This window comes from Arachis ipaensis, chromosome B6 (assembly GCF_059453495.1).
Source record: "Arachis ipaensis isolate K30076 ecotype BB chromosome B6, ASM5945349v1, whole genome shotgun sequence".
NCBI lineage: Eukaryota > Viridiplantae > Streptophyta > Magnoliopsida > Fabales > Fabaceae > Arachis > Arachis ipaensis.
The window spans coordinates 16477541-16487968 of record NC_142441.1 but is presented as its reverse complement, the minus strand read 5'-3'; the positions used below and the strand labels follow the sequence as shown (position 1 = coordinate 16487968).

At 41.1% G+C, this 10428-nt stretch overlaps 1 protein-coding gene across 1 annotated transcript; it reads left to right on the top strand.

Moving 5' to 3' along the window:
• The first annotated feature begins 7214 nt into the window (after positions 1-7214).
• GME (GDP-D-mannose 3',5'-epimerase) lies at positions 7215-10385 on the top strand. The gene is made up of 7 exons (XM_016349937.3): positions 7215-7397; positions 7771-8181; positions 8302-8395; positions 8491-8620; positions 8722-8854; positions 9263-9470; positions 9932-10385. Exons 2-7 carry the CDS (start codon positions 7772-7774, stop codon positions 10085-10087), a joined length of 1131 nt encoding a protein of 376 aa, XP_016205423.1. The 5' UTR covers positions 7215-7397; position 7771; the 3' UTR covers positions 10088-10385.
• The last annotated feature ends 43 nt before the right edge of the window (positions 10386-10428 follow it).

The window sequence follows — 10428 nt, the reverse complement described above, 5'->3', positions numbered from 1 at the left end:
AAATTGCATGAATTAAAGAGCAGAAACTAAATTTGCTGAAATTAAAAGGGAATGGGGGTGATTGCAAGAATTGAGTTGCAGAATGTAAAGAGAAATTGGAAATCAGAAATGGGGAATTCATTGGGTGTTAGGAGATATTGAGATCTCCGAATCAAAACATGTATATCTCTTCCTCAACCAATGCGTTCATTGAATTTTGCTTGGCAATCTTATATGATTGGATCCCAATCCCTTGGCTCACCAATTCTCTCTAAAAACAAACAAATTCCCAATCCCTTGGTTTAAATGTTCATAAGAAGAGATGATGCTTGATCACTGATTATACCACACAGTTTCATGAACCACAATTTGGTAGGATTACATGTCACAATATCCATCCAAACCCCAATCCAATTCACTGTGAGAAAGCTTCTCTAGCATGAATCCTCCATTCCTTTCCCAAGGTTCCGAAGGATTCCAATTATGGGTAGTTTCTTTCCCAAGACAACTACCCAATGGAATTAGATCGAGAAGCTTTCTAACAAAATTCAAGAGAAAAGATTGAAGAAGAAGATAAACTATTATTGATTCATTGAATTACAATAGAGCTCCCTAACCCAATGAAAGGGGGTTTAGTGAGTCATAGCTCTGAATTCAATTACAAAGAAATGAAAACTAGCTCAATGAAAAGGTAAAAAGTTCTCTCTAACTTAAATTCTATCCTATTTATACACTTTCTATATTGAGCTTCTGTTGTGTTTCTTGGGCTTTGAGGCCTCTCCCTGCTTCCCTTTTGCCTTGGGTTTATGATCCATAATCTTGATGAGGCTGTTGATCCAAATTCTGTAACATTCATTGAGCCAACTTAGTGATAATCAAATAATGACACATGACTCAATAAATTGAGATTTCAAACTCATCAATCCTTCAGGCCCAATCCCATAAACCATGATATTCAATTGGGTTTCATACCAGAGTAAGTTTAAGTTATTGTTTGTGCTCAAAGACTAACTTAAACCGCAATATTTTTGGCCCAGAAACCTTTTCCAAGAGTGGCGTTTAAGTTGCAGTTTAAGCTTAAACTGCAGCTTAAACGCCAGACACTTCCAGTGAGGCCTTTTGTAGAAGCACGTTTAAGCTTCAGTTTAAGGTTAAACTGAAGCTTAAACGTGGAAATGGAAGAAGGCAGCCCTGGAGAGTCATGTAGTCGAACACGTTTAAGCTTCAGTTTAAGGTTAAACTGAAGCTTAAACGTGGAGGTAGGAAGGGCAGCCCTGGAGGTCGAACACGTTTAACCTCCAGTTTAAGGTTAAACTGGAGGTTAAACGTGGAAATGGAAGGAGGCATCCTGGAGGTCGAACACGTTTAACCTCCAGTTTAAGGTTAAACTGGAGGTTAAACGTGGAAGCTTGGAAGGGTAGCCCTGGAGGTGTCGAACACGTTTAAGCTCCAGTTTGAGGTCAAACTGGAGCTTAAACGTGGAAATGGAGATAGCAACCCTGGAGGAGAAAATCTGTCGAACACGTTTAAGCTCCAGTTTGAGGTCAAACTGGAGCTTAAACGTGGAAATGGCTCCCTGGTGCTCTTCCCATTTCTGGCGTTTAACCTCCAGTTTAAGGTTAAACTGGACGTTAAACGTGGAACTCCTTCCTGAGTGGCATTCTTATTCTGGCGTTTAACCTCCAGTTTAAGGTTAAACTGGAGGTTAAACGTGGAATGCTTCTTTGGTGAGACTTTCATTCTGGCGTTTAACCTCCAGTTTAAGGTTAAACTGGAGGTTAAACTTCAATTCCAGCATTTCTTAGCCTTCATGATTCTGGCGTTTAAGCTCCAGTTTAGGCTTAAACTGGAACTTAAACTCCACATGTGATATTCAAGCTTCCTTTATTGATTTTGTTGCTTCCTTGCTTAGCCTCTTCTTCCCTGAAATCATCCAAACAATTGCATCAAAGTCTTGCAAAATTTCATGAGAAATCTTCCATTCATAGCATTCAAGGAATATAACTAAAACTCATGGAATTTGCATCAAAATCATACTGTTTGGATGGTTCATTGCTTTGTTATTCATTTAACCATTCTTGGTTACTTAAAGCTCAAGAAAATGCATAAAACTACTAAAACTAACAGAAAAATGCTAGTGAAACTAGCCTAAGATGCCTTGGCATCAGGTGCCAGGAGAACGCCAACTTCCACAAAGCGCCAGCGGCCGAGCTGAGCCTACTAACGGGTTCCCGACCTTTCTCGCAATGGGGAATCAACCTGTTAGGACCCTTCCCAATCGGGCCAGGGCAGGTCAAGTACCTAATAGTGGCCATTGATTATTATACCAAGTGGATAGAGGCCGTGCCGTTGGCTAGTATATCCTCAACGAACTGTCGGAAGTTTATGTGGAGGCAGGTAACAGCCAGGTTTGGAATCCCAGAAGTCGTCATCTCAGATAACGGGACGCAGTTTGCTGATAAGAAATTCGGAGAATTCCTTGCTGGCTTGGGCATAAGGCAAAAGTTCTCATCAGTCGAACATCCCCAAACCAACGGTCAAGTTGAAGCTACGAACAAGATCGTCTTGCAGGGCCTCAAAAAGCGACTTGACCAGAAAAAGGGAGCATGGGCAGACGAGTTAGCTTCGGTCCTCTGGTCCTACCACACAACTCAGCAGTCAACTACCGGGGAGACCCCTTTCTGACTCACATATGGGGTAGAGGTAGTAATACATGTGGAGATCGGTGAGCCGAGCCCACGGCTACTCCTGGGCGGGGTTGAGGAAGCCGTGGAAAAGAATTTGATAGACGAGGCCAGGGAGATGGCCCATTTATCAGAAACGGCGCTAAAACAAAGAACGGCCCTACGCTACAATTCCAAAGTGCTCAAGAGAGAGTTTGAACGAGACGACCTCGTCCTAAGGCGCAACAATATTAGACTCCCGACACTGGGGGAAGGAAAGCTAGCAGCAAACTGGGAAGGCCCGTACAGGGTGAAAGAGGTGATCGGCAATGGTGCCTACAAGTTGGAACGGTTGGACGGCAAGGAAGTCCCGAGAACGTGGAACACGAGCAATCTGAGAAGATTCTATTCCTAGACCCAACCTGCCGACCAGACGAGCAACCTGCCAGTATAGCCGGCTTAGTAAGACGTTACTTTATGTTAGACTGTTTGCCCTTGTCGTATATTTGTTATCATTTTACATTTGGACCATTTGCCACCACTATTTATCTACTACTTGCCATCTCCTTTTTGCATTCATTATTATTAATTAAGCATCCACTGCGAGTAAGCAATTTCATAACGACACGGTGCCCCGGGACTGATCACCCTGAGAACAACAAAAGTAACAAACGCCATAGTATGCAGCTACTAATACGATAAAAGCCACGACCTGGCTTCACCAATTACCAGCGAGACAGTAAAACGTTCATAAGCAAATAGCTAATAAAAAAAAAAAAACGGTAAAAGAACATAAAGAGAAATTATCGCTTACAAAGCGGGAAACAAGCACTTTGTTACATGCTGACCAAGCGGCAAACAGATTCAAATAGTTCAAAAGGATTACAAAGTTTACAAATCACAAAAATACAAGTTACTTCTTCGGCATGTCAACAATCTTGTCATCCCTAATAGTCTTGAAAACGCCAACAGTCGAAGTATCAAAATCAGGAGCCAGCAGCTTCACTTGAGCCTTGAGGGTCTCCTCGGTCATCAGGATGGCACTCTTACCCTGCTTCACAGTGTCTTTATACTTCTTTTTAAATTCAGCAGCTTCACCCAGGGCCGTCTTGGCCGATGAGAGGGCCTCATCGCGCTCCTTCTCTAGCACGACCACCCGACCTTGAGCAGTATTAAGTTGACTTTCCAGGGTAAGCTCTCGCTCGGTAAGACACGCCACGGAAGCATCAGCGGTCATGATCTTTTCCTTAGCAGTCTTGACTTCCTCCTCAGCAACCTTGACCTTCTCCTCAACTGTCTTGGCCCTCTCCTCAGCAGCAGCAAGTTGCTCCCGAAGCAGCTTCACCTCATCTCTATACTTGGTGTTAGCCTTGACAGAGAAATCAAGCTTCGCTTCCAGAGACCGCGTTCCCGCCAAGGCGGATTCAGCCTTCCTCGCTATAGCTATTCCTCGGAGCAAAGTACGGTACATCCATCTCACTTGCAAAGCGAGGTCCCCACCATAGAAGAAGTCCTCTGTGCCGGGAAGTAGTTGAAAATCGATAAAGTGCCCGGCATCAAAGTTCTTCTCCATAACGGTGAGAACCCCCTTAGGACTGGAAGACGGCTTCCTTTTCCTTGGATTATCAACCAACACATCAACCTCAGGACTGGAAGACGACTTCCCTTTCCTTGGATTGTCGCCCTCCTCCTCAACCTCCGGCTCCACCTCTGGTCGGGGTCCCGAACCACCCTCTGCCTCCGACTGAGGACCCGAAGCGGCGCTGGTTCCGGCTCCTTTCCCCTGGGTAGGTTGGGACTGGACGTCAGGCTCATGGCGTCGTCCGGCGGCACTTCCTGGATAGGAGTAGCGGAGTCATCGTTGCTACCGTCAGCCAAGAAAGTGTTGAACAAAAAATCAAGTCCTGTCACTTCGGCAGACATTGACACTGCAACAAAACATGGAAGCTAATTAGTCGTCAAATAAGGCGGATAAATGAGGACAAGGGTATACACAGATAAATTGCCAGACGGCTACTCACATATATAATTCCTAGCCATCTCCCGATCACCCATAAGGAGATGAGGGTTAACGAGATTCTTCCCAAAAACGGCCAACAATATGTCAGCAACCCTCTTATTCTCAGGAGATAACCCTTTATACGTTAGTTTGGTAAAGGCGTTAGCTCCCGCCTCGAAACTCTAGTAAGTCGGTATGCGACGTTCCCCTTCTAACGTCAACCAAAAGGGATGCCGACCTTCGGCCAAGCGAACCTTGAAATATTTATCCTTAAAACCATGATAGGAATCTTCGAATACGCCGAAGATCCTGTGGCCTTGGGCCATCTGGAAGGACATGAAGCCCTTTTTAGCCCTCCCCTCTTTCGAAGGATTCGTTAAAGTAAAAAGAAAAAGAAACACTTCAACGGAGACCGGCAACTCCAAATGCTCACACACCATCTCGAAACAGCGGATGGAGTCCCAACTGTTCGGATGCAATTGAGATGGTGCCAAGTCACAACGGTTAAGTAGCGCCATTTGAAAGGGGAAGAATGGGAGGCGAACTCCCAGGCGAGTAAACATGGCCTTGTACAATCACATCCAATCCTGGACCTGGGGAGAGTGCAGGTTTAATTGGAATATTCGTTCGTTATCGACAGGAACGAAAACTTCATAATTTGCCTCCTCGTCAGTTCTTCCACAAAGGTAATCGGCCCATCGGAACTCAGTAAGTTCCTCCAGGGACATTTGATTAGGGGTTTCTTTCACATCTGAAGTCACCCAAGCATATCGGTCATAGGGCGCCGGTCTCACGACCCTCACGACGGGACGCTGGGCCATACCTACAGTGGGGGCACCACCCAATATCAGTCTAAGAGGCTGGGAAGCCGATACTAATACCAGGAGACTATAATTCACCTATTCAACAACTATAATAAAACAGGGTATAAATCTACAGCCAAGAACAAGGCCAGGAAAGCAAAATCTTAGAATGGTAACCCCCTACAGTATCTACCTAATGCTAAAAAGCCAGCAAATATGCAATTCACATCAAGAGTACAACGTACATGCAAAATCAGGAAGGTGAACAACGAAAATAAACAACACCACACCAATGCTAGGAAAAGAAATAGGAAGCTTACCAGGACAATGACGATGATCAAAGGGGATCGAAAAACTGAGAAAGATCCGGACAAAGCAGGGGCTCGCAATAAAGTTTTTGGGAAGAGAATGGAGAAAGCAAAGGAGACGCAGCGGCAGTGCAATGGAACTGAAATGAAACCAAAGAGAAACTAAAAAGAAACCAACTCTAAGAAGCGCGAAGGGCAGGGGCAAAATAGTCTTTGCTTGCGGGGTTTTGAATTGCCCATTAAGAGCATTAAATGCTCGGCGCAAAGAACGAGGCGACGAAAAGACGTTCCCCAATAACAAACAGTCACACATGCATGAAGAAGACGCGTCCTCCACATGGACGACCAACCAAGCGATGACACGTGAAAGAGAAAACAAAACACGCCACCAATGGCGCTCACGGCCATAGCTGGCACGTTGGGGGCACTGTTACGGCTCGGCCCAGCTGACTTGGCGGCCGACTCGGCCCACTGATGACCCGATCTATGCGATCGGATCGGCGCACATAACCCGTCCGATCTTGCGACACGGACACGCGCCCCCGCTACCAGCTGCATGACAGTTGTAGGGAAGGAAGCTTCCTGGAAGGAGGCCTCCCCCTGTGGGGCCCGCCCTATTGACAAGATATATAAGGGGAGGGTCCTATCCCTCCCCTAAGGTACGTCATCATATCCTTTACTCCTTTATCACCTGCACATTTTCCTGACTAGAGTGTCGGAGTGTCCTTGTAGGTGACATCCCCACCTCACGAAGAGCTCGGAAAATTGTCTGCACCCGCCATTCACACCCGGACCCAGGTCTAGGCTAGAACCCACCTTCACACCCAGCAAACATCTTTGAACCGTCCGATAACCAACATACCATACAAATTTAAATAGATATGTTGTTTTTTGAAACATTAAAAAGATAAAAATCATAAAACTTTATTTATTTATAAATTAAAAAAATAATTAAAAGAATAAATGAGGACTCTTAATCATTTTTATAAATTGGTAAAAATAAACTTAAAAAATACTAATAAAAATATAAATTAAATAGATATTTTTCGTACATTTCACAAATAAATACACATCAATAAATATTTATTGAATAAAGTAAATTTTATAAGAAATAGAATAGAAAAAAAAACTAAATTATCATCTCTAAAATAAGAAAAACTTTACTCAATTATCATTAAAATCAAGAGATGTTTTTCAATTAAAAAAAAATACATTTTGTATTTATAAATTCCATTTAAATTATTTAAAAGAATTCTATTTTGAAATTAAAGAATAAGAAACAATTGAGTGAATTGATCCATATAAGTAAAACAAAAGATATCTAAAGCCAATAAATTATAACTCAAATAACATAATCTTTCTATACTCAAAGGTTGTGAATTCAAGTCTCCTTATCTTTTGTTAAAAAAAAAAAAAGATGGAAGAGATTAGTGAATAGTGAGGGTGGAAAGTGAATGATTTCGTTGCATATGAAAATCGTTGTGATATTAGTGACAAGTGAAACGAGAGTAATGAGTGGTCCTCAGTCCTCACTGACCTTACGGTTCAGAAACAGTGTATATATTTATATATAAAACCCATCGCACCATTCTTCTCCTTCCCAACTCACTATCTCTTCCTCTTAGCCTCCCAATCTCACCTTCAGGTACCTATTTTCCCTTTTTCTACGCAATTTCTCTATCAAACCCTCTATTTACTTCTTATTTTCTTTCTGTTTTGCTTCAATTTCAATACTTCCAGTCATTTAGCTATGAATATATTAGAATTTTCTTGTTTATTTCCATAATTGTAAAAAAGTATGTTTTTTTCCATAGGGAAATAGAGCGAGTGATTCATTTGCATATGCTGCCCTTATTTTTATTGTTCTTATGTAATAATTGACGTTGTCTTCCATGTGCAACCATGTGTCTTATGTTGTTGTGTTCTAATTTCATGATACGCAATTGTTTTTGCATTTAATTCCCGGAACAATTATGTGCCTTTTTTGTGAATGTGAGTGATTATGATTCTGTTTGTAGAATGGGAAGTTCTGGAACAACCGACTATGGTGCATACACCTACCAGGAGCTTGAGAGAGAACCTTACTGGCCATCAGAGAAGCTGAGAATTTCCATCACTGGTGCCGGTGGTTTTATCGCCTCTCACATCGCGCGGCGCCTCAAGACCGAGGGGCATTACATCATTGCCTCTGACTGGAAGAAGAATGAGCACATGACTGAGGATATGTTCTGCCATGAATTCCATCTGGTTGATCTCAGGGTCATGGATAACTGCCTCACTGTTACCAAGGGTGTGGACCATGTTTTCAATCTTGCTGCTGATATGGGTGGCATGGGTTTCATCCAGTCCAACCACTCTGTCATTATGTATAACAACACAATGATTAGCTTTAACATGATTGAGGCTGCCAGGATTAATGGTGTTAAGAGGTTAGCAAGTCCATTGTTCAATTACATGTCACAAACAGTTTTTGGGCTGATCTTTTAGCAGACATATATATAGTTTCGATTATATGATTGCTTTATCGGTGTCTCAAACATTTGTTTTAGGTTTTTCTATGCCTCTAGTGCTTGTATCTACCCTGAATTCAAACAGTTGGAAACTAATGTCAGTTTGAAGGAGTCTGATGCCTGGCCTGCTGAGGTTTGTTGATCAATTTTAATTGTTTGATTCAGTTATGTTGGTTATTCAACTGCAAATTAGACTCGATATAAATGTGTTTTTATAACTCCTCCTAGCCACAAGATGCATATGGGCTTGAGAAGCTTGCAACAGAAGAGTTATGCAAGCACTATAACAAGGATTTTGGAATTGAGTGTCGCATTGGGAGGTTCCATAATATATATGGTCCTTTTGGGACATGGAAAGGTATACATTTTCACTGAATTGAAAGTTTTGCGTTATCTTAACCAACAAATAACCTTTTGAATTTGACAAGTTGTTTTGCTTTGTTTTTGTTTATTGTGCAGGTGGAAGGGAGAAGGCTCCTGCTGCATTTTGTCGAAAGGCAATTACTTCTGCAGATAGATTTGAGATGTGGGGAGATGGATTACAAACACGATCATTTACCTTTATTGACGAGTGTGTTGAAGGTGTTCTTAGGTTTGTTGTTCTTTCATGCAGCTATATTATTGAAATCTTAGATTTGTGGTTCTGTTAATGATGAACTTGACATTGGTAATTTCCATTTACGGTTGTCAGAAATTTAAAGAATTTTAGGATCAGTCTCTGTTAGTAATGATTTCTATTTCCAAAGATGTTGTCAAAGTTAGTTTAATAATATTTGCATTCCAAAATTCTTAGGAAAGCTTCTTTGCAAATTTCCGTACATTAAGTTGAGCTTTCAAAATGGAAAATTATCTTATTAAATAGCCTTATCCACCATTGAATATATGAAAGCAAGAGGGATTTTTCTGCCGGAAAACCTCATAAGTTTGTTGCTATATATATGAAAGCATGTTTCCCGTTTATTGGTCAGTTATGTTTAACGTGGCCTGGTTTTGTTTGTAGATTGACAAAATCAGATTTTCGGGATCCAGTAAATATTGGAAGTGATGAGATGGTCAGCATGAATGAGATGGCTGAGATTGTTCTTAGCTTTGAGAACAAGAAGATTCCCATACACCACATTCCTGGCCCAGAAGGTGTTCGTGGTCGTAATTCAGACAACACACTAATCAAAGAAAAACTTGGTTGGGCTCCAACTATGAAATTGAAGGTATTGATTCTATTGATGTAGTGAAAGTTACCTTACCTCTTGATTCCATTTTATAAAATTTATTTCTAGCTCTGAGTTCAGTTTAAGGTCTGCTTAACAATCATATACCCATTGCACAGGTTTCAGTTTAATGTGTTGTGACAAAGCTTCCCCTTAGTTCTGTCTGATTATTAATTATTAATCCTGCTAATTTCAAACCATCATCATCTTCAAGAGAAGAGTACTGGAATAATCAAAACATTCTTCCTGCCGCTCCTCCTTTCGATCCTATCTTACATTCTCAGAATATTCCTTTTGTAGTTTATCCATCAAATATTTGACTTTATCTGTTGAATTTGACTCTGCATAGTTGATCTTATCTTCCATGATGCTGCTTCTGTCTCAGTATTGTCTTTTTCTTTGTATCTCTTGGATAAGGATTGTATGGTTTACGGATCAGTATATCAATTCTGTTATTGTAGGATGGTCTAAGAATTACATACTTTTGGATTAAAGAGCAGCTTGAGAAGGAGAAGGCTCAAGGTATTGACTTATCAAGCTATGGCTCATCCAAAGTGGTTCAGACTCAAGCCCCGGTTCAACTGGGTTCACTTCGTGCAGCAGATGGCAAAGAATAAAGTTAATATAATGCAGTGAGATGTGATAATCATCTAAATGTTTCATGTGTACTTCAGGTTGGAGGTTCCTATTGTTCAGTGTAGCCTTGTTAAGGCAAAATAACAAGTAAATTAAAAATTTGAGTATTACAATAAACCGAGTGTAGTAGATCTAATAAAGCAGATATTAGACACAAGTTATGTCTTAATTAAGTCAGTTATCATTATGTAGCCTGTTAATTGTTAATCTTTCAGTTTCGTTTTTTGGACGAAATCTGAGTTTCTTATCAATCGAGGTTTTGTTGATATTTTGTTGATATATTTTTCTTTAATATATTTTGTTGATATTATTTGGTCTCAAG

Excerpts from the sequence above, each read along its gene's own strand:
- GME (XM_016349937.3), top strand. The coding sequence starts at position 7,772 with ATGGGAAGTTCTGGAACAACCGACTATGGTGCATACACCTACCAGGAG. Across the intron at positions 8,182-8,301 it reads AGGATTAATGGTGTTAAGAG|GTTTTTCTATGCCTCTAGTG; the intron begins GTTAGCAAGTCC and ends CATTTGTTTTAG. Across the intron at positions 8,396-8,490 it reads CTGATGCCTGGCCTGCTGAG|CCACAAGATGCATATGGGCT; the intron begins GTTTGTTGATCA and ends AACTCCTCCTAG.